Source organism: Lipomyces japonicus (genome assembly GCF_038497905.1).
Source record: "Lipomyces japonicus strain CBS 7319 unplaced genomic scaffold V1514scaffold_18, whole genome shotgun sequence".
NCBI classification, from domain to species: domain Eukaryota; kingdom Fungi; phylum Ascomycota; class Lipomycetes; order Lipomycetales; family Lipomycetaceae; genus Lipomyces; species Lipomyces japonicus.
Genome location: NW_027117830.1, coordinates 96,255 through 124,130, shown reverse-complemented (window position 1 = coordinate 124,130; position 27,876 = coordinate 96,255). Strand labels below are relative to the sequence as shown.

General features: G+C 40.9%; 15 protein-coding genes across 15 annotated transcripts; 7 read left to right on the top strand and 8 right to left on the bottom strand.

The window, feature by feature from the left end:
• Positions 1-354: 354 nt before the first annotated feature.
• Positions 355-2,192, top strand: V1514DRAFT_306594 (kinase-like domain-containing protein). Its single transcript, XM_066925679.1, has 7 exons — positions 355-790; positions 846-910; positions 960-1,014; positions 1,062-1,152; positions 1,207-1,496; positions 1,547-1,739; positions 1,795-2,192. Exons 1-7 carry the CDS (start codon positions 707-709, stop codon positions 2,100-2,102), a joined length of 1,086 nt encoding a protein of 361 aa, XP_066783508.1. The 5' UTR covers positions 355-706; the 3' UTR covers positions 2,103-2,192.
• V1514DRAFT_55348 (Alpha/Beta hydrolase protein) lies at positions 1,801-3,576 on the bottom strand. The gene is made up of 6 exons (XM_066930062.1): positions 3,372-3,576; positions 3,071-3,300; positions 3,011-3,016; positions 2,873-2,953; positions 2,497-2,813; positions 1,801-2,447 (listed from the first exon to the last, which is right to left on the bottom strand). The coding sequence occupies exons 2-6, from the start codon at positions 3,207-3,209 to the stop codon at positions 2,181-2,183; spliced, it is 810 nt and encodes a 269-aa protein (XP_066783507.1). The 5' UTR covers positions 3,210-3,300; positions 3,372-3,576; the 3' UTR covers positions 1,801-2,180.
• Positions 3,508-6,642, bottom strand: V1514DRAFT_55170 (uncharacterized protein). The gene is made up of 8 exons (XM_066930061.1): positions 6,338-6,642; positions 6,141-6,287; positions 5,953-6,084; positions 5,761-5,902; positions 5,402-5,709; positions 4,557-5,349; positions 4,123-4,508; positions 3,508-4,068 (listed from the first exon to the last, which is right to left on the bottom strand). The coding sequence occupies exons 1-8, from the start codon at positions 6,431-6,433 to the stop codon at positions 3,736-3,738; spliced, it is 2,337 nt and encodes a 778-aa protein (XP_066783506.1). The 5' UTR covers positions 6,434-6,642; the 3' UTR covers positions 3,508-3,735.
• A 92-nt stretch (positions 6,643-6,734) lies between these two features.
• V1514DRAFT_306584 (uncharacterized protein) lies at positions 6,735-9,314 on the bottom strand. Its single transcript, XM_066925678.1, has 6 exons — positions 8,974-9,314; positions 8,812-8,923; positions 8,435-8,764; positions 8,094-8,377; positions 7,891-8,035; positions 6,735-7,840 (listed from the first exon to the last, which is right to left on the bottom strand). Exons 1-6 carry the CDS (start codon positions 9,180-9,182, stop codon positions 6,899-6,901), a joined length of 2,022 nt encoding a protein of 673 aa, XP_066783505.1. The 5' UTR covers positions 9,183-9,314; the 3' UTR covers positions 6,735-6,898.
• A 92-nt stretch (positions 9,315-9,406) lies between these two features.
• V1514DRAFT_330583 (PRP1 splicing factor, N-terminal-domain-containing protein) lies at positions 9,407-12,404 on the bottom strand. The gene is made up of 2 exons (XM_066927525.1): positions 11,969-12,404; positions 9,407-11,908 (listed from the first exon to the last, which is right to left on the bottom strand). The coding sequence occupies exons 1-2, from the start codon at positions 12,298-12,300 to the stop codon at positions 9,496-9,498; spliced, it is 2,745 nt and encodes a 914-aa protein (XP_066783504.1). The 5' UTR covers positions 12,301-12,404; the 3' UTR covers positions 9,407-9,495.
• Positions 12,405-12,410: 6 nt separating this feature from the next.
• Positions 12,411-13,560, top strand: V1514DRAFT_330580 (uncharacterized protein). The gene is made up of 2 exons (XM_066927524.1): positions 12,411-12,906; positions 12,962-13,560. The coding sequence occupies exons 1-2, from the start codon at positions 12,526-12,528 to the stop codon at positions 13,505-13,507; spliced, it is 927 nt and encodes a 308-aa protein (XP_066783503.1). The 5' UTR covers positions 12,411-12,525; the 3' UTR covers positions 13,508-13,560.
• Positions 13,513-15,242, bottom strand: V1514DRAFT_330578 (uncharacterized protein). Its single transcript, XM_066927523.1, has 2 exons — positions 15,197-15,242; positions 13,513-15,135 (listed from the first exon to the last, which is right to left on the bottom strand). Exons 1-2 carry the CDS (start codon positions 15,207-15,209, stop codon positions 13,640-13,642), a joined length of 1,509 nt encoding a protein of 502 aa, XP_066783502.1. The 5' UTR covers positions 15,210-15,242; the 3' UTR covers positions 13,513-13,639.
• Positions 15,243-15,398: 156 nt separating this feature from the next.
• Positions 15,399-16,455, top strand: V1514DRAFT_54848 (uncharacterized protein). The gene is made up of 3 exons (XM_066930060.1): positions 15,399-15,604; positions 15,700-15,812; positions 15,882-16,455. Exons 1-3 carry the CDS (start codon positions 15,556-15,558, stop codon positions 15,987-15,989), a joined length of 270 nt encoding a protein of 89 aa, XP_066783501.1. The 5' UTR covers positions 15,399-15,555; the 3' UTR covers positions 15,990-16,455.
• A 1-nt stretch (position 16,456) lies between these two features.
• On the top strand, positions 16,457-18,396 carry V1514DRAFT_54843 (P-loop containing nucleoside triphosphate hydrolase protein). Its single transcript, XM_066930059.1, has 3 exons — positions 16,457-16,837; positions 16,899-16,951; positions 17,009-18,396. Exons 1-3 carry the CDS (start codon positions 16,716-16,718, stop codon positions 18,013-18,015), a joined length of 1,182 nt encoding a protein of 393 aa, XP_066783500.1. The 5' UTR covers positions 16,457-16,715; the 3' UTR covers positions 18,016-18,396.
• Positions 18,397-18,584: 188 nt separating this feature from the next.
• On the top strand, positions 18,585-20,259 carry V1514DRAFT_347424 (uncharacterized protein; the record flags this gene model as incomplete). The annotated part of the gene is made up of 2 exons (XM_066929297.1): positions 18,585-18,610; positions 18,660-20,259. The coding sequence occupies 2 exons, from the start codon at positions 18,585-18,587 to the stop codon at positions 20,257-20,259; spliced, it is 1,626 nt and encodes a 541-aa protein (XP_066783499.1).
• A 47-nt stretch (positions 20,260-20,306) lies between these two features.
• V1514DRAFT_330573 (uncharacterized protein) lies at positions 20,307-21,462 on the bottom strand. The gene is made up of 2 exons (XM_066927522.1): positions 20,973-21,462; positions 20,307-20,908 (listed from the first exon to the last, which is right to left on the bottom strand). Exons 1-2 carry the CDS (start codon positions 21,371-21,373, stop codon positions 20,380-20,382), a joined length of 930 nt encoding a protein of 309 aa, XP_066783498.1. The 5' UTR covers positions 21,374-21,462; the 3' UTR covers positions 20,307-20,379.
• Positions 21,463-21,510: 48 nt separating this feature from the next.
• Positions 21,511-22,984, top strand: V1514DRAFT_330569 (uncharacterized protein). Its single transcript, XM_066927521.1, has 4 exons — positions 21,511-21,835; positions 21,892-21,910; positions 21,964-22,068; positions 22,123-22,984. The coding sequence occupies exons 1-4, from the start codon at positions 21,613-21,615 to the stop codon at positions 22,865-22,867; spliced, it is 1,092 nt and encodes a 363-aa protein (XP_066783497.1). The 5' UTR covers positions 21,511-21,612; the 3' UTR covers positions 22,868-22,984.
• Positions 22,972-25,798, bottom strand: V1514DRAFT_352141 (P-loop containing nucleoside triphosphate hydrolase protein). The gene is made up of 3 exons (XM_066929482.1): positions 25,037-25,798; positions 23,297-24,978; positions 22,972-23,237 (listed from the first exon to the last, which is right to left on the bottom strand). The coding sequence occupies exons 1-3, from the start codon at positions 25,653-25,655 to the stop codon at positions 23,070-23,072; spliced, it is 2,469 nt and encodes an 822-aa protein (XP_066783496.1). The 5' UTR covers positions 25,656-25,798; the 3' UTR covers positions 22,972-23,069.
• Positions 25,799-25,959: 161 nt separating this feature from the next.
• Positions 25,960-26,800, top strand: V1514DRAFT_330566 (uncharacterized protein). The gene has a single exon (XM_066927520.1). It carries the CDS (start codon positions 25,984-25,986, stop codon positions 26,656-26,658), a length of 675 nt encoding a protein of 224 aa, XP_066783495.1. The 5' UTR covers positions 25,960-25,983; the 3' UTR covers positions 26,659-26,800.
• On the bottom strand, positions 26,624-27,687 carry V1514DRAFT_330562 (P-loop containing nucleoside triphosphate hydrolase protein). The gene is made up of 5 exons (XM_066927519.1): positions 27,625-27,687; positions 27,530-27,571; positions 27,406-27,477; positions 27,140-27,342; positions 26,624-27,074 (listed from the first exon to the last, which is right to left on the bottom strand). The coding sequence occupies exons 1-5, from the start codon at positions 27,629-27,631 to the stop codon at positions 26,820-26,822; spliced, it is 579 nt and encodes a 192-aa protein (XP_066783494.1). The 5' UTR covers positions 27,632-27,687; the 3' UTR covers positions 26,624-26,819.
• Between the last annotated feature and the right edge of the window lie 189 nt (positions 27,688-27,876).

Genomic DNA, 27,876 nt, shown 5'->3' with positions numbered 1-27,876 from the left:
GTTTGTAAAGAAATGCTTTGATTTAAACAAACTCTACTATAACCATGTGGGTTTGAGCGTGTTTCTATGTAATTGCTTATTTGGAATATATCACGCGTCATTTACATCGCGCTGGCGTAGCCATTGCAAGCATCGACGTTATCACGTTATGCAAACCACCAATTATAAACCTCATGTATCACTATCTATATCATCATAATTCATAAATCCCATAGTATAGCTAGAGGGTTTAAACAAACGATCGTTGAAACTTGACGTCAGCCAACAAAGAACTTGATTTTCAAATGAAATTTTTAAGGTTATTTTTTAAGGGTCCCGCCGCCACTCTATATAAATTGGACAGGGTAATGGCTAGCCAAAACGTCTCTCGGACAGGTATTGCAACTGCGATGGAATAAAATGATCAACCCTCTCAACGATTGATCCTAAAATAAGAGGCTAGTATCACTTTTTTCTAGTTGCAGAGACATTTTTTTCTTTAATATTTGAACTTGTAAGCAGAACAGAAGTCACGTTGAGCATATTCAGATTTGCGCTTTCCTCGGTTTTATTGAAATGAATTGAAACCGTTCAACTTCGTGCGATTTAAGATCTCTTAACAAGTCTCCATCCTCGCTGAAAAAAATACTTCGATTTTTTTTCATCTTTGTTTTACACTTAAGAACAGAAGTTTTTTGTTTTAATTTTTCAAAAGTCTCAAATCACTATGGCCAGTTTAGCTGATATGCGAGATGCCGCCACTAAAGAGGCCATTCAAAAATACGGACTGAAACCTTGTCCGTATCGTACTGTATGATTTTTAAGATCAGAAAGTTGGAGTTTGAATCACTAATTTGTTAAAATAGGGAAAAGTTCTTGGTCAAGGATCGTATTCAGTGGTTAAAGAGGCAGTACATATAGAAACGGGACAGTATGTGATTAATGTTGATATTTTTTGAACAAGACTGACTTTGTTTCAGAAAGTTTGCAGCCAAAATCATTAACAAGCGACTTATGTCTGGTCGTGAAAAGCTTGTACGTTGAAGTACCTGGTTGGTTATGCATTACTAACTTTTGACAAGGTGAGAAATGAGATTATGTCTCTAAGAAAGATTTCTGCCGGACATAAGAGTATTCTTACTCTTGTTGATTTTTTCGAAACCACAAATAGCTGTGAGTGAAATAGAATGTATATTTTCCGCGTTTTTTTTTCTGATCTCTAGCCAGTGTATTTAATAACCGATATGGCTTATGGGGGTGAACTTTTTGACAGAATATGTTCGAAAGGATCATATTACGAATCTGACGCTATCAATATCATCAGGTCTGTTACTTCTGCCGTTTTATATCTTCATCGGCACGGGGTTGTACATAGGGATTTAAAGCCAGAAAATTTATTGTTCAGAACACCGGATGACAATGACGACCTACTTATTGCTGATTTTGGTCTTGCCAGTATTATAGATGACGATAAGTTTCATATATTAAAAACTACATGCGGTACACCGAGTTACATGGTTAGTATTCATAATGTCGCAAATTCGATTAGCTAATCTTCAATTATTAGGCTCCGGAGATTTTTCACAAGACAGGACATGGCAAACCGGTTGATATTTGGGCAATTGGTGTTATTACTTATTTTCTTTTATGCGGGTACACTCCGTTTGATAGAGAGTCAAGTCCAGAAGAGGTTCGCGCAATTCTTAGCGCAGATTATGACTTTGAGCCGGAGGAATATTGGGGCCACATCTCAGCAAATGGTACGTGCTTGATTATCTTGTTAAGTTTTCGATTATGTATTTAATACGTATTCAGCCAAGGACTTTATAGAACAAACATTGGTAGTCGATCCTGAAAAGCGTTTGACTGCTGAACAATGCTTAAGGCATCCGTTTCTATTTGAATCGGAACAAAATCTATTCGAATCGGAGAAAAATCTATTACCAAGTCTGAAAAGTAATTTATCTATACGGAGACAGTCTATTTCAGATCCTGCCGTAACATATATTAAACGACTTACAGACGGAACAATTATGGACGGGAAGTTTACAGAGAGCCCTGAGACATTAAAATCACCAGGCTCGAGTGGGGGTCCTATGGAGTTACCATTTTTAGTCGGTTAAGTCGTGACGACTTAATCATTGATACAATTTTGCATACTTCTAACAACGGTGAAAATTTTTGAACAATTTTTAGAAAATTTAACAAACATCCTCCACATCACCTGTAAGCGTGATACCTTCGCCCAAGTCCAATCTAAGAGCTCTGTTAAAAAGGTCAAACAACTGATCCAGCCCAAGTCTAGTAACTGCAGGATCATATCTCCCCTTTGAAAATTCATCTCTAACAAAAGCATGTTGGGCATCTGCAACTTCCCAGAAGCTGAACGTGACGCCCGCGTTGTTTAATGTGTCTCTAATAAGGCTCCTTCCTTGTACTGGAACGTGGGGGTCCTTCGTGCCAAATATCTGTGTTGATTAATAAATTGTAAAACTCAAAATTGCATCTTTGACCTACCAGAATAAGTTCTCCCTTGATATTAACACCTTTCACCAAAGAGTCGTCGTTCTTTCCCTTGCCAAGGGTCGCAGAATGAATATCAGTAGGGAAGAAGCACACTGCGGCTTTGACCCGATCGTCAAATGCAGCCCTAAAGGCAAGATGACCACCAAGACACATGCCGGTTGCACCAATTCTACCATTGCTGGTTGGAAGCGAAATCAAGTAGTCTACAGTAAGCTTATTATCCTCGTCATATGACTCAATTGGCTTTTCAATCTTGTAAAGATTTCCCTTGTCGGTTCCCTCTGTATCATAGGCAAGAGGTTCCGGTCCTATAAAATTCAAAACAAATTAATCTTCAGCGTAAAAAATTCCATGGATATTAATATACCTAAATAGTTGTGGTATGATGAAGGCGCCGCGACGATGTAACCCTGACCAGCAATCTGCTTTGCGAACCTGCTAACTGGGCCTTAATAGAAATTAGGCCTGAAAAAAAAGTGCACTAAATAAGCCACGATATCCATACCGGTAACTTTATTTCCCCCAAATTAGTTTAATTCAATATAAATCAAAGTACTAGTCTTACCTTGATAAATCTCAGAATAGACAACGACGCCTGGGAATTTGGCGTGTGGATACCCTGGGATCACAGGATGATAGAGAAATACTCTCATAGTAGTACCATAGGAGGTCTTTATATCGGTATATGACTCTTTAATCAACATTTTTTATTGGATCTGTTTTCAATAAAGAGAAAATGACAAATCTGTGGGGTTCGGGATTTGGATAGCTGCAAGGGAAGTAAATAGGATGTCCCTAATTTAATTGTCAGATTTCAGGTCTCAGCGAAGTATTCAAATCAAAATTCATCAATCTCTCATGCGTACCCAATGTGCACTCGTCGTAGCTTCTAATCAATAACTTGGACTGGCAGAAGTTAAACGGGCCAGTGTCGTCCTACTACATACATACAGGCTTAATTAAACTCAACCGCTCGTTCGCACGCCGCATCATCCCTGACTTTTCTTTTGCTCAAACTTGACATTCGAAATCTAATTCCAGTGCTCTCAATTGTACCATTTATTTGGGAGATAGTCTAAGAACTGACCGTTGATTGTGATTCGATACGTAAAGGTATATATTATTTTTTAATATGGTTAGTTAGCATATTGCTCAAAACACTACAAAATTTTTGCACATTGATATGGTCCAATTTATACTTGATTAATAAAAGGCAAAAATTGTGAATGCTTATACTCGCTCAAAAAAATATACATAAGCGAATTTTTTCATCTCACCTGCGTCGCCTCCTTTAACAACTTTTTCATCATTGAATAAAACCCAGTCAGCATTCTCGTCCCCACCTGCACCTATTTGTTTTTTAACAAATGCAACGTAGTGTCCGGCATTCACTGAAGTACCTTTATGACATAAAGTACTCTGCAATGCAAATTTGGCGGGAAGAGACGCATTGCCTTCCTCGATTACAGAAGTTGCGGCGTTCGTGTCTGAAACGGATTCCTCCGTTCCATTGTCATCTGGATGACTAAACAGCCATTCGACTGAACGTTCAACATCGGAGCCCTAGATTAAATTAATATTTGTTTGTAGTTTAATATTTTTTTTTTAAATTCATACTGTTTCTTTTAGAGCCTTTTTGGCTTGAGCATCTGTAAATCCCATGTCAACTAACATGGCGATACTTCCTTCGTCAGCAGTAAAGTCTGTTCCGCTTACAACTTCAAAAACTAACGGCTCATCAATATCTGGATCCTCCATATGAGCAAATAGCCAATTCATGGCAGAGTCCGGATCAGAATTTCCAGTATTGTACAAAGCTTTCTTGCAACGTTCTGTTGGAAATCCCATCCCTTCGAGAACAGACAAAATCCCTTCATTAGGTGTGAAAATGTTTACGCTGGACGTACTTGTCTCTTCAGGTAATAATTCTTCACCTGGCTGCAAGCCCTTTGACAGATATTCATCCAGAGAAAACACATGATCCGGAACTTCAACGGGTACATCTAGACGCATGTTAATAACCGCCAAAAACTTTATAGCAAGATACTTACCGATCTTAGATGGAACCCAGTTCACAATTTCAAAACGGCGGGCATTCACCACTAACACATCAGGAAATGTCTTAAAGGCAGTTCGTTTAATAGCACCAGATTTCGACCCGCATGCCTGGCAGAAATATTCTATCTTCTCATCAGCAGTGAAATTATCAAGGCATTCCTTTAATGGAATGCTTCTAAACGTGTCCTTGTCCTCAGGATTATCCTTTAAAAGTCTTTCAATTGGTACAGCAACTGAGATGTTGCTTTGAACATCCGATTTGTAATTGACTTTATGACAGCCTAAACACTGAAGTCTCTGTTCAGAAACAAAGTTGAAAATCTTGGTTGGATCTGTTTGCTTGCTCTGTACTGAGGCTCGACTAATCTCCTGTATGATATAGATCAAAAATTCAAACGCATCCTGTTGTCGCATTGTTGAAAATTCTTCGTGATTCTTGCCAATTAATGCCTTAAACATTGATGGAGCAATTCCCTTTTGATAAGGCGCTTCATCAGAGTTATAAGCTTCTGGCTGTGAATATCTTCCCGATAATAATCCGTCTGCCAATTTTCGCAATTGTGTCTCCAAATTTGTGGCAGGCTCAAGGGTTAGAGGCAATTCTCCATGTCGATAATAACGGTCAATGAAAGGTTGAAGTGAGAAAAGGCATTGAACAACGGATGCAAGGTAGCATGAGTTCCCAAGGTTTTTTATACCCGTAAATCCAGACCCAAATAATGGTTCAAGTTCCTCTCCATTCTCCGTAGTCATACTAAATTCCCACTTTAAATTTTGCTCCAGTTGCTATATTTTCGTTAGCTCTTGTCCGTGGCACAAAATTGAACAGAAACCTCACCAGCTCAACTAAACTCTTCTCCACCTTGATCCTCTCAGCTATCAAAATACCCCAATGCTCGAGATGCTTTGCAAGCTCAGGATCTTGACGTTCTTCATTGCACAGATAACAGTAGACATCCGCAGTACCTTCTGGAGTTATGCTACCAAGCTTGACAGACACAGGATGTTTAGTGCTTTCAAAATGAGCCAAGCCGTGACCATTTCCACCCACACCGCCAAATTGCTGACGACCACATCCAAGATTGCCACACTGCAGGCAAATCCATAAATTTTCTGTCAGATCGCACTGAGAACAATGACTCAAATCTAAAACCCATATAAGCCCGCCAGAATTCATAACATGTCAACGTAGCTTACCTCGTTCTTCTTTATTTGTCAGTTGGTCCTGTTCAAGGCATAAAGTGTGCTCACAAGGTAGAATCTCCTGCTCCCAAGCTTTCACTTCTGATTTCTTGGAAGAAGACAAAGCTGACAACACCCCTTCAACCACAGCAGATAACTAAACCACAAACGTTAATTGACTCAAGACCAAAAGTTCATCTAACCTACTTCTGGCAACGACTTATTCAATTCCTGCCCGTTGCAGGCGAGACACTTGATAGTAGTTGTAGTCTCATACTTGTCGTCTTCATTTTCTGCAGAAATCGACAATTTCACGATTTTTGTAGGTGATTCGGCCCGCTAAAACATTTGTTAGTGAAATCAATTAAACAACAAATATTTTCAAGGCCAGTTACCTCCTTGCGTGGCTTAAGCTTCCTCTTGATATTTAGGACAATAGGGTGATCGCTCAGTAAGTAATGAGCACGTGAATGATTGCGATCAGGTGAATCACACCCGCCATTAAAACAGGAAAGACAAACATCAAGACCCCATGGCTGATCCTACAGAACAGTTAGTTTTGTCATTGGTAATGAGAACTACCATTACTCACTGGCGTATCAAAGCATTGAGTGCAATCGTCTTTATAAACCGACTGAGTAGTCGTAGGCGGCCTAATATTTAGACTAGAAAGATGTAAACAAGTCATGGCAAATAATGCAATGTTTAATGTTACACCTTGATATATTTGATACAACTATTATTATTAGATTGTGATGTTTTCTAGATCTGAAATATATATACAATGTAACTTATTACTGATCACAATTATAATATCACGTGCACAGGTCACAATTAGTAACCCAAGAAGATACAGTGCAAACGATTGCTGGCATTCTCGTTCATTGCTGTTGGAGAACAAGTGTTTTCTTGAAATGCCGGTTGGCAGATTAGTTTTTGAATAGGCTACTTGAAAGGATAAGTTCAAAACAAACAAATAAATAATTTTTATTCATTCTTATTAATAATTAATGATTTTATATAAATCAAATACTTGTCAAGATTCACAAATTATGGTGCTACAAAACATAAGAGAATATAGCCAAAACTCCAAACTCACAAACAGTAATACCACCTGCACTGTACATCCAATAGCAGCAACCATAAAAACTCGTTAAACCTCTTCTTCCTTTTCATCATCAGAGATGTCCCAGTCTTCACCTTCAATAATTTCGTCCGCCGTCCGCCGTACTTCTAAAAGGCCGCTGATTTCGTCTACATATTTTGGAATATTCAATGCGTTCTTAACAAATTCCCAGCCATTTTCACGCCATTCGCGAAGAATAGGATCTGAACATGCCGAACAAAACTCATAGGGCTCGCCTCGAATTTTCATTTGGCTAAAATCATGAAGAAACCCACGAAGCTGATGTGGAATCGTACCTAACGGATGAACAAAGTCGTTATTATCTTGAACAGACCCAGAATTTATTGAATTTGGCGCTGCTGCTGCAGGTCCTAGTGGGTGCTGCACAATCGACACAAAAAGTTCGGCAACTAGTCCAGACGCTATTAGAGAAACACCAGATCGGGTGACCGTGCACATCTGATCCAATGTTCTGGCGGATAAACTATCCGACGGTGCATAGATATCGTTACAAAAGTAACAGCCCAGTCGTTCTGCACGGTTATCCACCCGCTCTTCTTTTGATAATGGCACACCATGACGCATTACAACAAAGCTATCAAAACCTAAGGCCGCATTAATAACAATTTTCTTGCGGGCACTTGCAATAACTGTTGGGAGCCACCTGACTTCCCGACTGTCCATCAACAAAAATAGTGCGTCATGCTCATCGATCAATTTTTCAAGTGTTTCATATTCTTCACGCTGCTGTTTCTCATTCGATATCGGATGACCAGCCATTGGAACAGACAGTGAATAACCAGAACTATTTACTCCTGGGTAAATCTCTTTTAGCGCTTCAGCTGCTCTCTCTGCTTTCACGGCTCCACCATTGAGACAGTCATTAAACGTGTATAATGGCTGCCTAACTGGATTCGAGAACGAAACCGACGCGTTATCAACAAATGTTATGTTTCGCACGCCCCACCCCTAATTACCGTTTAAAAAAAAAAAAAATAGAACAGACTTTTGATAATTACCATTAATGCACGGGCAACATAACTCCCTAAAGTTCCAGCTCCTAATAGCAAACACTTTGTATTCTTAATTTTGTCAAGATCAAGATCAGGAGCTATACGCCATTTCATTAACTTTAGATTTAAATCAAGAGCCTGGTCTGCAAGCCTGTCAAAAGTTAGTTAAAATTTTATGCAACATATCATTAGTTATGTAAAAGCAATACCTTTTAGGATCCATTAAAAGCCCTAAATCTGATACTTTGGGCGTAAGCTTGTTGTTGGCATTGCGTTCCCAACCGGTCACTCGAATCGTATCTTCAGTATCTGATGATATTCGTTCCAGATCTATCCAAATACTGCGAAATTCTGATTCTAAACCGACCAAATCTCTGTAGCATAAAATTTTCACAGACTTCGCGCCCTTTCTTTTAGCCAAATAAAGAAAATTCCTTAATGGCCATCCAGGATTACCACTTAAATTTGAAGGGTCAGCAAACCCGAGAATGATCTAAAATAGTAAGCAATATATATCTATATAATATATGTTCCAATCAAAAGTATTTACCTCATCGCCGCCGGCAAAGAATTCATCCCATTCTTTTAGCTTTCCAACCTTCCATGATGTCCCAAGGTATTTTAGCAAAAAAAAACCCCGTTGATCTAAACTTACTGAGTTCTGCCAAACCTTGATCGCATCTATCACATTTCTGCTTCTTTCTTGACTAACTGCTAAAGACTGAGCTTCATGTTTGAAGGACCAGTCCGAGTGAATTGCTGGAAAGCCAAACCAGTAATAGAATTTGTACTTCTTAATATCTGAGTATATTAACAAATAAAACGAAATCAGTTTAGAAGGACACTCAAAAATACTGTCATCTTCTATCATATTTGCAATCTATGTAAAGTTAGGAACATTAATGATATATAGTGCCAGGTACTTACTTGCTGACCCTGATCTTGGATTAAGCTTCCCTTGTCAAACGACTTAAATTCCTCCACAGTATTGAAATTCTTCATAGTACCTCTAGCAATAAACTCTGATCTTATGTCCGACCTTTCCTCATGTAATTAGCAATTGTGACATGATTCGAACAAGGAACTTACTCTGAGACAAGAGTTAGACTATTTCCATTTAATGTAATGATCCCGCTGTTGTGAGCTAACTTAGAAACAGGAATTTCATAAGTAGACCAGACTTCTCTTTCTGAATCATCTAATCGGTATTCATTAAGCTTCTTGTCCGAGAGATTTTGAAAGAACGGTGGATCAACAAATGACCTAAATGGAGCAAATTGAGCTGGCTTGACTGTCATCTCGCTAGTGAATGATTCATCCACTTCAAACGTAAACCTATTGTTAATCTGACTGACTAATAAGAATACAAATATTTGTTTCTTTTTAATATATTTTTCAAGTCTTGACTAACTTATCAATTTATCTGCACGAGAAACTAACTTGTGCATATCAGTTTGATGAGATCCCCGCGTAATCCAATTAGAGTTCATATGACTAATCAAGAAACTACGAATTCTTGCACTTTTATGTCCCAGCAGATGCTGAACTTATTATACATTTAATATACAAGTTATAACTAGCCAATGGCTAATGACAACGGACAGCAGCATTCTATATTTGTAAATTATCTGCACAAATCTTCAAAAGTTGCTCCTTGCTTTTGCCAAAGTTGTCAACGTTTTTCGCAACTTCAGCCCATTTTTCACCATGCTTGGGGTCGGCACTATGAAATTGAGTTACTAAAGTTTTCAAATCATCTGGGGTACCATATTGAACTAGGAATTTGTAAAAATAACCCCAGTGGTCTCCAATATCTGTATCAGCCTTAATCGCACGTTCAAGCCATGCTTTGGCTTTGTCCGTCTTCCGTTCTGACCAGAAAAGTCGTGCAACTGAAACGATGAGTGTAGGATCATTATCACATTTTCGTAATGCCGACACCAGCATAGTCTTGCGCTGAGTTCTAGCCTCCATCCAACTGTTCTCCGCCCATAGTTTGCCAGCATTCGGACACTCTTGAAGAGCCTTGGCTGCCAGAGCACGTGCCTGTTTAAGATTATCCGATCGTCTCTCCAGACGAATTCTTTCCAACCAAATATCTTCAGATTTCGGAATGGCCAACGCTGCGCGTTCCAAAATTGATCTCGACCGCACGAGGGAACCGGTTGACTCGTCCAGGCGAGATAACAAAAGCCACAGTGCCACAGACTTAGGGCAAGCCTTGGTTCCTGACAAAAACGCCTCTCGAGCCTGCGAAGATTTGCTTTCAGACAAATAAATCTGACCTTTCATCATATATAGTTTGGATGATTTCGGAAACTCGCGAAGACCTTCACTAACAAGCTGAAAAGCAGCTTCTAAATTCTTTAATTGCCTTTCCAAAACCACCGACTTTATCCAGACCCTTTCAGTACCAGCTTCATCCCTCGCCTTGGCCAAAAGCTTTCTAGCCCTTTCAAACTCGTTATTTTGAACCTCCACGTCAACAGCAGCAATCCAAACGTCTTCATTGTTTGGATTATGCTCAAAAGCCCTACTCAGAATTGCTCGTGACCCATCAAGATCGCCTGATGCCAGCTTTTCTTTAGCATAAAGCAGCCACATATCCTTAGACTGCGGGCAAGCTTCTACCGCTTTTTCAAGCACCTCAAATAACGAATCTGCAGAACCATGTTGTCTTTCTAAATTAACTGCTTTTCTCCAAAAATTCTCGGCAGTTGAAAAGGCTCGAAGAGCGTATGCAAGAATGGCACGTGCAGTTTCAAAATAGCCCTTATTGATTGCTAGATTTGAATCATCTTGCCAAACTGCCTCGCGATCTTCGTCTTCAACCCCTTGTCCAAGTGTCATTCTAACAATTGCCTGACATGTCAAGACACTGCCTTCCTTCTCGCATTTTTCAGCTTCTTCAATCCATTGATCCCGTTCCAGCAGTCCGCCATTCTTCTGTAAAGTTGAAACTGCTTTTTTGACAATCATTTCCACTTTGCTGTATTCAACTACAGACTTCTCTTGTAGCTTGGCAGCAGCAACCCAAATTTCATGAGATGTGGGTACAGCTTTCCTGGCTTTGTTTAGAACAACACGAGCATTATCATTTGACTCCAGCCGAGCCAATGCTAGCCAAAGATCAACAGAGAGCGGAATTAGCTCAACCGCACGGGCAAGCAAAATTCGCGCATTAGCTGGATCTTCTTCTAAATTCACTGCTTCTTTCCATAAAGTAACACTTTGAGGCACTTGTTCTAGTGCTTTTCTTATTACCCTCTTCTTTGAGTTATCATCCACTTCCAATTTCATCGCCTCCTGCCAAAGCTTCACGCTCTTCGGAATATTCGATACGGCTTTGGCTACTATGATTCTCGAATCTTTGGGATTATTAAGTCGCATATTTTCCAACCAAACCTCTTCGCTCTTTGGACAACTTTCACAGGCTTGTTGTATAATTTTCTTTGCGGTTGAAAGCTTGTTCACTCTTTCTTCTAGCCTTGCAGCAGCAATCCATCCTCTTGCATGCTTTGGATTAGTCTTAATGACAGATTCAAGCAAAAGCCTTGTCTTTGCAACATCACCAATCTCGGTGCTATCATTGATCAATCCGGAAGACAGCGATGTAAGGTATCCCTTGGGATCGATATTTGTCGATCCAGTCACCGAATCTGTACCAGCTTGATCTAATTTAATACCAAGCATCTTATCTCTGGCTTCTGAAATCTGGCGGAAGTCTGTCATTGTGCCATCAACTGTAGACTCAGTACCATTGCCAGACTCTACTGTATTAGTGATGGTGTTTTGAGTTTTGGCTGAGGCAAGAACTGAATCCGGAACTGCATAAAATCTCTGCTGCATCTGCAAGGCTTTTCTAACTCGTCTGTTTTTTCCAGTAAGATCGCCTACGTTTGGTATGCTTGCCCATTCGTCGTCCGTGACTGTAGACAGCGCTCGTTTGAGATCAGCAAACTGCTCCGAAACCTTTGGATTCTTTTCATCAAACTCTTCCTGCTCTCTCTTTTCACGTGCCTCCCTACTATATGTGAGCATAGTCTTTTTAACTGCATCTAATTACCAATTGCTCGATTCTTACCTTCGAGCTCTCCTTCGAGAATCCATTTTCTCATCAACCTCATTATATATTCGGTCCGCTTCTTCGTCATCCTCGTCGTACTGGCCTGTCGCAAAAAGACCTTCATCGTTTTCGTTATCCTTATATCGCTCTTCATCATTATCTTCTTCAGCGTTCTTAAGCTGCTCTGCCTTCTTTTCTAACGCTGCCTTGATTGCATCTTCTGATGGACCTTCACGAGCCGGCCCAATGTCTGATCGAGTTGTGAATCCAGTAGCACCACGACCAAGACCAGGAACATAATTAGCGGGTGCTTCCTGGTTCAGAAAGTCACGGTTTGGCGCAGCGAACATGGTTGCTACCGACAGTATTGAAGCGCCTTGCGCCGTCACCTTGGATATCGATCGAAAAAATCAAAGCCGAACTCCCAACGCGCAAAAATTTAAAAAACTTTAAACTTTACAAATTGAAGACTTTCTTCATTGTCAACGTGAACTACCAGAATATATGCCATATTACACTAGGCAAATTTTTTCTCCTTATTTTACGACGTACAGTATTATAGTTGCTTGATAACCATGGGCAAGATTCCGATAAAAAAAGGAAGCGGAAAAGGCAATCAACAGCCTGAACGCTTGAACATCTTTAAGATGAATACTGGTCTTGGCCAGCACATGCTAAAAAATCCGCTGGTAGCTCAAGGAATTGTGGACAAGGCGGAGATAAAGCCTTCAGATCTTGTACTGGAAGTAGGCCCTGGTACGGGTAATTTGACGGTGAAAATTCTGGAGAAAGCACGCAAGGTCATCGCCTGCGAAGCAGATCCACGTATGGCAGCAGAGGTTACCAAACGTGTGCAGGGCAAGCCAGAACAAAACAAGTTGGAAGTAATACTTGGTGATGTTATTAAGGCCGACTTGCCTTATTTTGATGTTTGCATCAGTAATACCCCGTATCAGGTAAGTTTCTTCAAAAGAATAGTTGTGCGAAAAAGGCCTTACTCATTTGCAATAGATCTCCTCGCCACTAGTATTTAAGTTGCTAAACCAGCCACGCCCACCGCGGGTGTCTGTTCTTATGTTCCAAAGGGAATTTGCATTACGATTAGTTGCAAAACCAGGAGAAACTCTTTATTGCCGACTTAGTGTCAACGTGCAGATGTGGGCGACCGTAACTCATGTAATGAAAGTTGGCAAGAATAATTTCCGGCCACCACCTCAGGTGGAATCTTCGGTTGTCAAAATTGTACCGAAAACCCCACGACCACCGATCGATTTTAATGAATGGGACGGTCTTTTGCGCATTGTGTTCGTCCGAAAGAATAGAACCATCGCAGCTGGATTTAAGTCTAGCGCTGTACAGGAGATTTTGTTAAAGAATTACAGAACGTACTGCTCTCAAAATGATATTATGATGGATGATTCCGTTGAAATTGGAAGAATTATCGACCGCGTTTTGGAAGACACAGGGCTGGGAGATAACAGAGCAGGAAAGTGTGACGAAACTGACTTTTTGAAACTTCTTTATGCATTTCACCAAGTAGGGATTCATTTTGCATAGACTGGTCACGGAATTAAAATTACTTTGTACATTAGAACTTTTTTTTTGGCTGTATAATACATAAACTTAGTATTTCAATACATGACCTAATACCCTTCCTTATAACAATACATGCCAGTAATAACATATACTTTATTTTCTCGCCCATGGCGGCAGTGACCCAGTAGGTTTTGTAGGAGCTTGTGACTGTTGTTGTTGCTCTTGCTCATGTTGCTGGTATGGTTGCTGTTGCTGATGTTGCTGTTGATGATAAAGTTGCTGCTGACGCGGAGGGAAAAAGTCACGGCTTGCACCTCCACCATTATATCCACCTGGGCCATTTTCAATAGCATGCCTTGGCCCTGATCCTGCTCCAGGTGTGTTACCATTCAATTCAAGCATGAGTTGCTCGTATTCTCTATCAGCTCCACTGGCAGGATTATCATTTCGGAACCTGTTATAGCCACCGCCAGATGGCCTTTCCCGACAATCCCTAGCAAAATGACCTGCGTTACCGCAAATTCGGCATATCACATTTGCAGTGAAGTTTCGTTGATTAGGACAATCATACTTTCGGTGGCCAAGTTCACCACAATTCTGACAAGCCTGATTTTCGTCATCTCGAAGTGTTCCATTCAAGGAAGCAAGTTCGCGCAATTGGTTTCGTTTCAGCTCATTTTGGCCCTCAGGCACAGCAGCGGCTGTCTCAATAACTTTATTAACAAGTTTGATCGCTTTTGCGACCTTTTCTTCCGTGTCAGCAATAATCAAGCAATGCAAGTCCTCTTCAAGATTAGATTGATAGGCAGCATCTGACCGACCCTTTCCTTCCTTCACAGAGCCCTTTCCTCTGATGGCAATCTTGGCACCCGATTCAGTCTCCATCTTTTTAAGAGTGTTACCACGAGGCCCAATCAGCTGACCAATAAAATTGATTTCTGGATACTCATGAACCGGCACAAATACTTTCTCCTGAGTCTTCAGCGGCCTGCGATAATCCGCAGGTGGTTTGAAATCAGGAATAGCTCGGATGGCCTTTTCCACCAACTTGTGCCGTTCATCTTCAAGCTTTTTCCTATATCTGAACTCACGGGTATTTACTCGCTTGCCATTAGCATCGTACTGAGGTGGAGGTGAAGGTGATCGTTCACCATCCCGAGGAACGACGTCGTTAATTCGTAACTTTTGAGAAATTTCTTCGATCCGGAGACTCAATACATAGGCTTCAACCTGCTCCGGCGTCATGTTTCCTGTGATGGTGGTTGGCATATTGATTAAATTAACAATGTTATTGCCTTCCTCAGACGCCCATCTATTCTTTCTCTTGCGTTTTCGTGGTTGCTCAGAATCTCTCGTTTCGGATCGTCCTCTCTGATCATCGTCACTGGGAGGTGGTGGAGCAGGTCGAGCAGAAGCCGTAGATGAAGGCGGTGGTGGTGGCGGGCGAGAAGTAGCTCCACCCGAAGGCGGAGGAGGAGGAGGCGGAGGTGCTCTACCATATCCAGATGACGACAATAAGGACGATGGAGGAGGTGGAGGTGGAGGAGGAGGATGTGGGAAGCCAGATGTAGGCGGAGGTGGTTGTGGCACTTCAGAGTCAAAGTCCATGGCTCGAGGACGGCGAGAGCCCAGAGGCAACGAGTTCGTACCTGCAAATAAAAAACCGACAATTAAAAACTACGATACAACCGTCTTGACGTCGAAACTCACCAGTAATACTCATCGTTGGAGGCCTGCCGCTAGAAATGCAATGATTTAATAACTACGTACGGCTTGTGATGCTGAATGCAAAAAAACCGCGGAGCTGCCGTGCTGAAGTTTACTGTGAATCACAGTTGGACCTGTCACGGCCGGGTAATTACAATTTTATAAGCTTTGCTGTTTTGGGGATTATAACACGGCAGCCAATGGCGCGCAAGTCCGTAAAGGCCGGGTGAGAGAAATCATCTCGAAATAATCAAGCCAAAGGGGACAAGAAAGAACAAGAATTCTTGTTGCCAACAGAAACAGATCGTTTCGCATTTACATTTACTCAGGCTGAAGAGCAATAGTAAGCAGGATTATTCAGCATGTCGTCTCCATTTGGCACTCATGGCGGCACAAGTAGATGTTACGAATGTTAGTTACTACTTCAAATTTTGACGCCGCAATTTGGCGAGATCAAAAAATATAGTAAAATAAAATAAGCTGTATATGCTAATAGTGTCTAATAGACTGGCTGCATGTTGTCCAGTGCGGAAAGGCGGTCGAAGCCGGTTCTCTTCAGAGGAGCGACTGTCAATTGAAAGTTGGAGACTACATTGAATGCCTACGACACCGAAAAGAGGTATGGCGAATTTTAATTGTTGAATAACATTGCATGAAAGGCAGCATGGCTAATATGAATAAAATACAGAAAGCTAGAACTGAGGAACTTCGGCAAATTGTGTTAAATAAGAACAAAGATGAGGTTCCAAGAGTGCCACATCGGGGTATCGTGGTCCTTGACGAAGCCAAAATATAGATACAAAATTTTTAAATACAAATAATTTTATTCTAAGTTGCATTTTGCTTTTTTTTTTTTTGGGAAGGATTTTGTCCAAACTGTTTTGATTTGGCGGTACCATTTAAAACTCATTTTGAGGATATATGCGGTAGCAATATAATTGTTGCAAGGTAAACGTCTAAATTATCTTTATTTATTGAATGAAAGCAGCTGTTGATGATTATAATTAAAGTCATGACAACTGTAGATAGATACATAGGTATCAAGGCACATCTATAATTAAGGTACTATGGCATGTCACGCCACGTAGTTACTATTTATTTTGTAGCACAGGCATCTCTATCCTTGTGGACGTCTGTATGATATATATATATATATACATGTGTATACTTTATGTACTTTATCGTTACTGCTAATATGTCAACCTTCGCTGTAATGCTTGCTGTTCAAGAGTCATCAGAAGATAGCAGCACCCTTGCCCTACAGTTTGTAGTAGTTGCCCAAACATTGCTGCATATATGCCTCAAGTTTTGTATGCTTCGTGACATACGCGCGACTCCCAATCCTTTTCAAAAATTTTTTCTTCTACCTTATTTCAAACCTTTACTTACCATATTTACCAAGACTTTTATTTTTATTATTTCATTACTTCCCAGGATATTTATATATATATAAGTATATATAAGTATTCTATTTCTTTTTATTTAAGTTTTAAAACAGAGACATCACAAAAACCCGTTCAATATGGCTGACCAACTTAACGATCTTGACGGAGATCAGATTGAGACCAACTACCATGACGTTTACGAGTCTTTCGATGATATGAACCTCAAGCCTGAATTGGTCAGAGGTATTTTCGGTTATGGGTATGTTTTTTTTTTGGTGTTTTTCATGTGTCATCACTTGTCCAATGCTAACATTTTCCAGTTTCGAGCAACCTTCCTCAATTCAGCAGCGTGCTATCGTCCCAGTTATCAAGGGTAAGCTTTTGTGAGCCATTGAAATTCAGAAGATTCTTATCTTTTTTTTTTAATCAGGTCGTGACGTTCTTGCCCAGGCCCAGTCTGGTACTGGTAAGACTGCTACTTTCTCCATCTCCATTCTTGAGAGAATCGACCCCACCATCCCCCAATGCCAGGCCCTCATCCTTGCCCCTACTCGTGAGCTTGCTCAGCAGATTCGAAAAGTCGTTATTACTATTGGCCAGTACACCAACGTCACCTGTGAGACCTGTATCGGTGGTACCGCAGTGAACATGCGTACTTTCCAGGAAGGTGTCCAAATTATTGTTGGTACCCCTGGTCGTGTTCACGACATGATTGAGCGACGTGCCATCAGAACCGATCACGTTAAGCTTTTTGTACTTGACGAAGCCGACGAGATGCTTTCTCAGGGTTTCAAGGACAAGATTTACGACATCTTCCAACTTCTGCCTCCTTCCACCCAGGTCGTTCTCTTGTCTGCCACCATGCCCAAGGAAGTCCTTGACGTTACCACCAAGTTCATGCGCGACCCCGTCCGAATTCTTGTTAAGAAGGATGAATTGACTCTTGAAGGTATCCGACAGTTTTATGTCGCTGTTGAGGAGGAGAACTGGAAGCTCGATACTCTTACCGATTTGTACGATACTCTCACTGTCACTCAAGCTGTCATTTTCTGTAACACCAAGAGAAAAGTTGACTGGCTCACTGATAAGCTTGTTTCTCGTGATTTCACCGTCTCTGCCCTTCACGGAGACATGGACCAGTCTCAGCGTGATGTTATCATGACCGAGTTCCGATCAGGCTCTTCCCGTGTTCTTATCACCACTGATTTGCTTGCTAGAGGTATTGACGTCCAGCAGGTTTCTCTCGTCATCAACTACGATTTGCCGGTTAACAAGGAGAACTACATCCACAGAATTGGTCGTGGTGGACGTTTCGGTCGCAAGGGTGTTGCCATTAACTTTGTCACATCCGAAGATGTCAAAATCATGAGAGACATTGAACAATTCTACAGCACTCAGATTGAAGAAATGCCTATGAATATTGCTGATCTTATCTAAATGTAATTTTAATGTTGGGTCGGGCTTCTAAAAATGTTTTTGAATCTTGCCCATGCCAAAAGTGGGCAGATCAATAAAGTTTTTTTTTTGTTTGTTTTTCATTGCTTTATTAGGTATATCGTTATATTTTGTTTAGTATTTCAATGTTTGTTTCATTTTCTACTTTTTCCCTTTTATTTTTCTTATCTCCAAGACTTAACTTTTATTTGATGACGAAAAGGTGATGACCGGGGGGGGAGGAGGAAAGAAGATGTATGATGAAACCTCATCGTTCTCTATGGCACTACAGATTTAGTATGTGCTAAGAAAATTTAAAGTTCGAAAGATCAATATAGACTATAATAATAATGAACACTTTTAATGAATTTATTCTTGTGCTTTTCACGATACTAAGTTAGTATAGAAAATATATAGTTTTTGTATAGTAGTATCACATGAATGAGTCAGGGGATCGCCACAAAGCATCTTGACAGCTCAGGGACGTCATTTAAATTTTTGTTTTGTTTTTGATACGCAAATTTGCTTTAAATGCCACAAAAAAGAGTTAATCATGTTGAGAAACCATTGTCATGTTCGGCACAGCAAGAAGTAGCCAGTGAGATCGCTGCGTCTAAAGATACTGGTGCAAAGAAAGTTCCGATTAGCACGACTGCCTTGGGCATTGATTTCACTCACGCCTTTGCCTCAGTCAACTTATCTGATACGGAAACCACTAGCGATGTTGTTAGCGATGCTGATTCTGAATGCTGTGGCGGTGGTTGTTGCATGACCGGGACTTCCACTCCAGCATCGGTCGATGGAACTCCTCCGCCGTTTCTTCTTACTCCCCCGCAGACCAAGGCATTTAAGTCCCTTAGGTTACCGATCGATCGAATTGCCAGGATTTTTCGGCTTGTTGCTACGGCGAAACTTCCAGATGTCAACGTATTTTTTGAATTCAACAGTAACGGATCGAAACATGTCACGGATGAATACTTGCCGCCTGCGTTCGTCACTCCGCATCCGCCTTATTCAGTACAAAAAATTCCAGTTATTGATGCCCGGTTATTAACCAGCGCAGATGCTCACAAACGAACATACCACTTTGATCTTGACGTGTCGGACTACCCTGAAGAGATCAAGGACGTTGACTTTCGGGTTGGCGGTGCCGTGGGCGTATGCCCGGCAAATGACACGTCTCTTGTAAATGAGGTTATTACTCGGTTAGGAATACAATCACCTGATACCTTGGTGAAAATGCATACAAAAGGTGGTCGTTGGCCGACAATCTGGGGAGAAGAAGAAGCTCGATCGTTAAAGACTTCATTGCGAGAGATATTGACCTGGACTGTTGATTTAAATAACGGAATAATCACTAAAAATTTGTTTCGCGTATTAGCTGAATACGCAGAGGATCAGTCGGAAAGGTCAATTTTACTATGGCTTTGTTCTCGTCAGGGTCAATCAACATTCTGCTCAATGCGCTCAGCTGCTTATCCGCCGACCTTGATTCAACTTCTACACGCGTTCCCGTCAACAAAACCTTCGATCGAGTCACTGATCAGTGTGCTTCCTACTTTAATGCCACGATTCTACAGCTTATCAAGTGATCCAATACCTATTGACGGACATAGTCGGCGAAAGATTGAAGTCGCAGTGACGGTGCATGAATCACCTGAAGAGTGGCGAGAAGCGTATGACTATAGAGCCGGAAATTGCTCGGGTTATTTTGAGACTATTGCAAAGCGATATATTCAGGGCATCAGTGTTTCGGTACCTTTATTTAGAGGCCTTCAGGCAAACCCATTGGCTCGAGAATTTAGACCTGATGGGCCAATGTTACTGGTCGGAGCTGGCGTTGGCATTGCTCCTTTTAGAGGGTATGTCCAACGCAGATTGAAAAGCGCAACATGTAAAAACAAGGTATGGGTTCTTCAAGGATGCAGAGATTCCCTGGTGGACGAACTTTACGCTGGAGAATGGGGGATTGACGATAGTGACGTCAGGCGAGTGATTGAGTCTCGCCGTGGTACTAAGAAATACGTCCAGGATGAGGTCTTGGCCCAGTCTGATCTTGTTTGGAGCGTAATTTCGCATCCGGATGGCAAGGTCTTTGTTTGTGGTTCTTCAAAGGGCATGGGAGAAGGTGTTGAGCGAGCTTTGATCACCGTGGCTGTTGAGTTTGGAGGTTTTAGTCAGGAGGAAGCTGTCGAATATTGGGAGGAGAAAAAACGTACCTGGCAGTACGTTACTGAAACTTGGTAGATGGTTGTATTGTACCGGAGTTATACCGGCGTTATAAAAAGGAATAGTAAATTTTTTGTTAATTAGATTTGATTATATATTCTATATATAAATGCAGGCCAAAACCATTTCTACAATCAACTATCGGCTTTTTCTCCATGCTTTCACAAAATCTATTTTATTCTTGGCCGCAAGTTCTTCGCCTACTCGTTTGATCCGGCCGATTCGACAAATTTCGTTAATCGCATTGTCAATCTGTTGATTGTCTGAAGACGCGACCGGTTCGGCTACTCGCACTCTTACTGACCAGCCCTTGAACCGACTGATAATCCGACCAACATATACCACGATTGATGAAGGCGGAATAGGTGTTGTGATGTCCTGAGGAGAGTACCGAATAAGTGACGGAAACACATTCGATTTGCCGAGGTTCACGTCAAGTGACAACAATGCGGGAGGCAAAATAGCTCTGCCATTTGTAGGCGTTGCCTCGACGAAAGCTAAAAGAACTTTGCCAGATGATTTGGCCTTGCTCAAAAGTTTTTCAATAGACGACTCTGATCCGAAAGATCCGACCGTTGGTAACGAAATGGCAGCAAAAATTGATCCCAATAATGTAACCTCTCGTGCATGGCCATCAGCAGATGGTATAACAATCAATGAATCATAGCTACACAGCGACAACCTGTTAGAAACCAAACCTTCAACGATCATGTAAAGTGTTTCAAACCTACAATGTGGAATACACCAACGCATCCAAAGGTGACACAAAATTAGAAACAATCACATCCCCGCTGGTTGGTTCTTGCTTTGTCTTGCGACTGTACCCTTTCCTTGCGCCTTCCACGCTGGCGTTGATGGACCATACGCCAAGAGACCATAAAAGCAATCGCAATGACGTTTTCCTAACCGATATACTAGGAACGTGTTGTAACAATGCAAAATGTAGTAATCCAAACAGCAGAACAAAAGGAATCTTTATTATTGCAGAGATGGTAGCCAGAATGACAACGCCCAGCCTGCGAACAGGACTTGGAGTTGCTCCGACTGTAGAAGGCGTGAACGTGGACGACGGATGTGGTAAGAACGGTGCAATGCCTGTTCCTTTATCTCGCCACTTTGAAAATTTTTCCATTTTATGATTTTTTTTTTATCACAGAGTATCCAAGATTTGTATACGTGATGTTTTGACGTTTGTTGTTGCTAACAACATGTCAAGGCGTCAATTTAAATCTTAATCATATCTATTAACCCTGAACACGAACTCGAAATCAACAGTTTTAGTTTACTAAAAAAAAAAAAAAAAAAAATCCAACTCACGAGGTGGGTTTCTGTCAATTACAATTCCATGTAATTGATAAATTTGAATGAATCATGCCATCACGACGCTCAACCGTTCCTAATGCTTTAAAATTTTTAAACCAATACCCCCGGTCATCGAAGCTATGGCGATTTAATAGTTCAGTGCTAATGGCCACCACCGGCCTCCTAGGGCGATTGTTTTTATACGGATTTCATAACGTTGAAACTCCAGGGTTGGATAAATTTATTAAAACGATTGACAATGCACAAAGGAATGGGAAGGGCATATTAACCGGTAAATATCCATGAAAAGCAGCCTTTTTTTTTAGATATATAATAACTAGGGTTTAGTTGCCAATCATATCTCAGTGTAAGCCTGTTGTTACGATGATCATCACCAGGTCTCTAACGATTTCACATTAGCCTTGACGATCCAGTTTTGTGGGGGCTATTGCCTATTAGCAAGATGTTGAATCCAACCAAGTTACGATGGAGTCTTGGTGCGGCCAACGTTTGCTTCACGAATAAGTATGCAGAGCAACACAACACGTTTGCATTGATGGATTTGCTAACAAGATTTAGAATTACGAGCTCTTTTTTTTCAAAAGGTCAGGTTCTCTGCACTCATCGGTTTGGCGCAGGCCCGTTTCAGGAATCACTTGACGCTGCGGTACAGTTGGCTTACCCTCGCAAGGACATCACAGACACGGACAAGTCATTACCAGATAACCGGTTTGGAGCTTTTGGCACGATACCACCTCAATGGATCCATATTTTTCCTGAAGCATTAGTACATCAAGTTTACCCACCTCATGATTCTTCCATGAAATATTTCCACTGGGGAATTTCTAGAATCGTTCTTGAAGCAGAGAAAGTGCCGGTGATTGTTCCAATATTTCATCAGGGATTAGAACAAGTTCTTCCGGAAGATCGCAAAGACTTAAAATACGTGCCCCGAACGATTTTCTTGCCCAAATTTGTGCGAAAGTTTCGATCATGGCTTACCGGCAAGCCTGATCCGCTCTTGGTCACGTTAAAATTCGGATTCGGCGAACCAGTGGCGGACGAGTTGTTTGCTGAAGAACGGCAAAAATGGCAACAGTTGTCACCAGAGGAATTCGATGGACCGGCAGCCAGAATGTTACGATCCAAAGTGGCCGCAAAACTAAGAGAACAGGTTTCGCAAGTTCGCTTGCAAATGGGATATCCAGAAGAAGATGCAAGATTAAGAGATCATGCGTTTTGGTCAGATATTCCTTCCATTAAAGACGTCAAAATTGCTGGGTTATACGGCAATAGCAACATTTTAAACAAGAAGGATTTGTAAATAAAACTTTGTAAATAGAAATTTGTACATAGTCATTTTGTATCTATATCATTTCTACTGTGTGTAGATGTATAGAAAATGCTTTTTTTTTTTTGGAAAATGTGTTAATAATAAAAGTTTGTCATTCAAATTTATTACAACTCGTCAAAAAAAAAACAACAATGATATAGAAGTATAAAGTACATTTGTTAAAAATAAAATTTCAATAAACTGATTTCCTTTTGGCTGTTCCAATGTGGGTGTTATTAACTTGTTTGGCGAATTTAAGTGAGTTAATCGTCTCTGACAAATGTTCCTTCGCCGGCGAGATGTTAACAAACATGAGTGTTTTAGAATTACCGCCCAGTGAGTATTGAAGTAAGTATGTTAACTGTAAAATATTGTTAACCAAAAAAAAGTAAAAAAAAAAAAAAAAACGTAATCACTGACCTTTGAGTTGCGGTATGGAATATGGTTGACATCCTTACCCAAAGCGACAATAACGTCTTTCAAGCAACTTAAGCTCTTGTTGATTGAAACCATTTCCTTGAATCGATCTCCGGTACTCTGCGAGTGATCAAAACGCTCGGAACCTGCTAAATCAATCAAGTTTAACGTGCCCTCTCGCCGCTCATTTGTTGCAGGGTTAACTCCATGAAGCGTCACGATAAACACGCTGTGTGACCGGGAAGATCTTTCGTTTGCTTTTGTAGCTGCAACTGACCGATTTTTTTGAGCTTGCTTCAACAGTGCCGAAACCCGTTCCGGAGAGTCAAGCAGTATCTGAGTCAAATCGGGAACTATTATCCTAGACTCCTTCGGATCGTTTCTAATTTCAAGCTTCTTCTTGTCAAACGAATCTGAATCAGCAAGAAGGTCAATCACGTTTTCGTTGTAAATCTCCAAAAATTGCCCTTCAATCGTATATGTCCAACCCTGCTCTCTTAAGTTGGAAGCAGTGGCAAAGACCTGATCTACTGCTCGTGCAATCATACCATCATCAGATGACATTGTGTAAGTCTTTCCTGAACCGGTCTGGCCATAGCAAAAAACGCAAACGTTATAACCATCTAGCGCACTTTGAACCAACTGAGAAATTTCGCCAAAAACATCCTCGTTACTCACTTCGGGAAGAAAAACTTTGTCGAATGAAAATCCATAAGTCTTATTTGTGACCGTACCCAACGCAGAACCAAGTGCACTTTCATTTCCAGGTCCAATAAGTTGAATTTCTCTTCCTTGTGACGTTTCATCTGGATACTTTATTTCAACAGCGGATTCCTTTGTACTTACAGGCCTAACACGACAAAATACTCTTATATTTCCTTTCAATTCTTGCACTTCATTATGCAATATGCGCCTCAAGGTTTCTTCCTTTTGAAGCTTTTGTTTAATCGCTTGTTCAGAATTAATCGCATTTGTTAAATAATTTTTCATTTCTTCAACTTTCGCATCTCTGTTTCGAATTTCAATCTCAAGTTCTTGAATTCTTAGCTGCAATACCCTGCTTGAACTTTCAATAGACAATGTTGATGCTGATTGCTCAGTAATTTTGCGGTTAAGAGTAGCAGTAAGTTCTCGTTCTCGTTGTAATTCAAGCTGGACTTCATATAATTTCTTTTCTGTAGATTCCAATGTTGTTTGAAAACGTTTAACATTTTCTATTGACGTAATTCGGTCTTGCTCAATGGATTGTTTATAATTGTCAATTTCTCTTTGAATGGTATTTTGACGTTCCATAAATTCTTGTCGTATTTCATTTTCTTTAGTGTCAAGCTTTTTTAAAAGAGATTGCTTCTCTGTTTCGGCTTCGTTTTTCAATCGTTGAAGCTCCATCTGGTATTGAACGTCATTGTTTTGCTTTTCAATCTTGTATTGTTCAACCAAACTTTCATTTGTAATTTTGTGCTGGCGGATAATATCATCCTCCTGATTTCTAGAAAGACGCGTTTGTTCCTCTAGTTTCAAATTTAGCGCTCTTGCTAGGTCATCTATTTCATTTCTAGACCGCCGCTTTTCATCTTCAATCTCTGCATTCAATTTATTGATGGTCAATTGCAAAGACAACTTCTCAAATTCAAGTTGCTTTTGAACATCACTTGACTGGTCCTTTTCTTTCTCAAGAGCTCCGACTAGCAAAAAATTAAAAATATTACACCAATAAAAAATAAAAGTCTTGTTTGTACGTACGTCTTTCTTCAAATTGTGAAACAATCTGGTCAATACGTGCTTGCATGCCCCGTGGCCCGGAAAGATCGTTCACATTTACAGACAAAATGCGGCCGTTGGTTTCACCACTTTGAGCGCTAGACGAACGAACAGAAGCAAATGGCCGTACAAAATCTTCCGCTTGTCGATGAGTTCCGCCAGCTGATTTTGGTCTCACGGATGTTCGCACTCCGGATGGCGGATTTGCTAACGCTGTTTTCCTATCCGACCCAGATGATGAAGACTTAGTACTGATCTTTCTGCCTGCATCAGCAGAAGAAGGCTTCCTAGCAGCGTTTATAGACTTTGTAAGATTAAGGTGGCCGTTCGTGCCAGATGTCGTACCAGCAGTTTTCCTCATGACTGAGCCAGGAGCGGTCATCATATATGGCGGTGGCATGTTTGTAATCTCCGGCCGCAGATCACCAAGAACTTTGTTCCCCATGCCCCTTAGACTCAGTGGCGATGTTTGTAACGGTTTTGTAAACTGAGATTGAGGTATTTTAGACACCGATGGTGTACTAGGTACTGGAATTGCAGAGGTAAAGTTGGCATTGCTGCCTGGTCTCGCGTAAGCTGGAACCCGATTCTCCGTGTCCATCCTGCACAAAAAAAAAAAAAAAAAATAGATCGCCTTCTGCTTTTTATCTCACAAGCTTGTGTATTATAAGGCAGAATGCTGTGTCATAAGTTATACGATGGGGCCCTCAGTATTGACTGCTGCTGGTGATACTGAATGAAGACAGCAACGGAAGTAAACAAAAGCTCGATCAAAATGGCAGCGCGAAAACAAACAAACCCACGCCGCCGCGACGCCTGACTTACCCTATTCCACAAAGTTACCCTGCTCAGGTTCACGGCACGGATGACCGATGACATGAAAGGCATCTTGATATCCATCATATCATCAGTCTTCTTGGTCACAAAGCATGCGGTGGTGTGCTTTGTCGTATTGCCGATTATCTGCTCGGACACATTCATTAGCATCGAGCCGAACTTGTCTTAATAACAGATGGAGTTTTGGTTTGGATTATCGGCGCGGTTATTCGACTAAAGATGTTGAATCTACATATTACTCGTATTTCCCGCAGACTGTACCTAGCGGACCACCTCCGAGAGGATCGTTTGCTATTGATATCAAGAGACTTCGACGAGAGTTTCTTCAGCTTCAATCAAAAACTCATCCAGATCTTGCCCGGACAGAGGAAGAACGTTTGAAGTTTGAATCGGCTTCGTCGCAACTCAACAAGGCGTATTCGACACTGTCGGGAGTATTAACTCGAGCATTATACTTATTAGAATTAAACAAGAAGCACATTGCTGAGGATTCGGGTAGGACCGTGATTCAAGATCCTGAACTGCTCGCAGAAGTTTACGAGATTTTGGAACGGATTGAGGAGTGCACTTCAGAGGATGAGGTGAAGAACTTGGAAGATTACATATCGGGTCGCGTGTTGGCTGAAGAAAATGGCGTGGAACACGCATTTGAAACTAATGATTTGGACGTCGCAAAAGATGCCACGATCAGACTAAAGTATTGGGTAAACATTCGAGAAGCATTAAAAGAGTGGGAACCTGGCCAGCCATTTAAAATGGTTCATTAATCTAATTCATCATGTTCTGAACTTAGTATTACAACGAAAGTAAATCATTGTACATTATATTTTTTTTGTAAATAATTATCCATGACTCTATAATAATTTTTATTTTGATGGTGATTCGCATGTCATGAGACAATATCAAAACAACAAACAAAACTTTATGCTTATGCGCTTGGGTCAAAAATGAATTCCTTAAGTTCCTTGTATGCTCTATCCAAGTCATCGTTAACGATGGCCTTGTCATGAGCTCCGGTCTTGGAAAACTCAATCTCCTTGATTGCCTGATCCATTCTCTTCTGGACGCTTTCGGGTGACTCGGTTCCGCGACCTTCCAATCTTGTTCGTAAAATTTCCAAGCTTGGAGGAGAAAGGAACAAATACCGAGCATTGAGGTCCGTGTTCTTCACCGAGATGACTCCCTAAAAACACTGATTAGACTTACAATAACAAAAAAAGAAAAATTAAATATTTGATTAATTGATACCTGCATATCAATATCAAGAATTGCAAGTTTTCCGCCTTTCGCCACGTCTTGCACGGCTTGAATTGTAGTTCCGTAGTAGTTTCCAGAGAACTGAGCATGTTCCAAAAAGGCCTTTGCTTCAATCAATTTTTCAAAAGATGGCCTGTCAACAAAATGATAAGCAATTCCATTTTCCTCGCCCGGTCGGGGACCTCTGGTGGTGTCTTGGTTTGATATGTTAGCATATGTACCGTACCTTAACAAGGCGCAATGTCAAGATGCCTTACGAGAAACAGAAAACCCGAACGTGTCAGGATATTCAGCAAAAAGCTTCTTAAGAAGAGTAGATTTTCCGGAACCTTAGAAATGTTAGAAACGCCTGTGCGAGACCGTAACAAACTCATTGCTCACCAGACGGTCCTGAGATGACGATAGGGCGAAGTGAATATCCAGCTGTCGACAATGTTAATTTAAAAATGAACAATTTAAGTTCCTTGACAACATACAAGACATGTTTTTAAAAAAAATATTTCTACGTGGTTACCCAAAAAAAGAAAAAAGAAAAAAAGAAAGGTAAATCGTTGATTGTGCTGCACCGAAAGGTTGAAGCATGGGCATCGCAGTGCAACCGTTTCGGCTGAGAAGAGTTTAGCGTTGAATTTTGGCAGCAAACAAGGATTTGACAAGCCGCGCCGATTCGTACGTCATTGAGAAACAAATTTTGCAAATGAAGTGTTACGGTAATATATAATTAATTA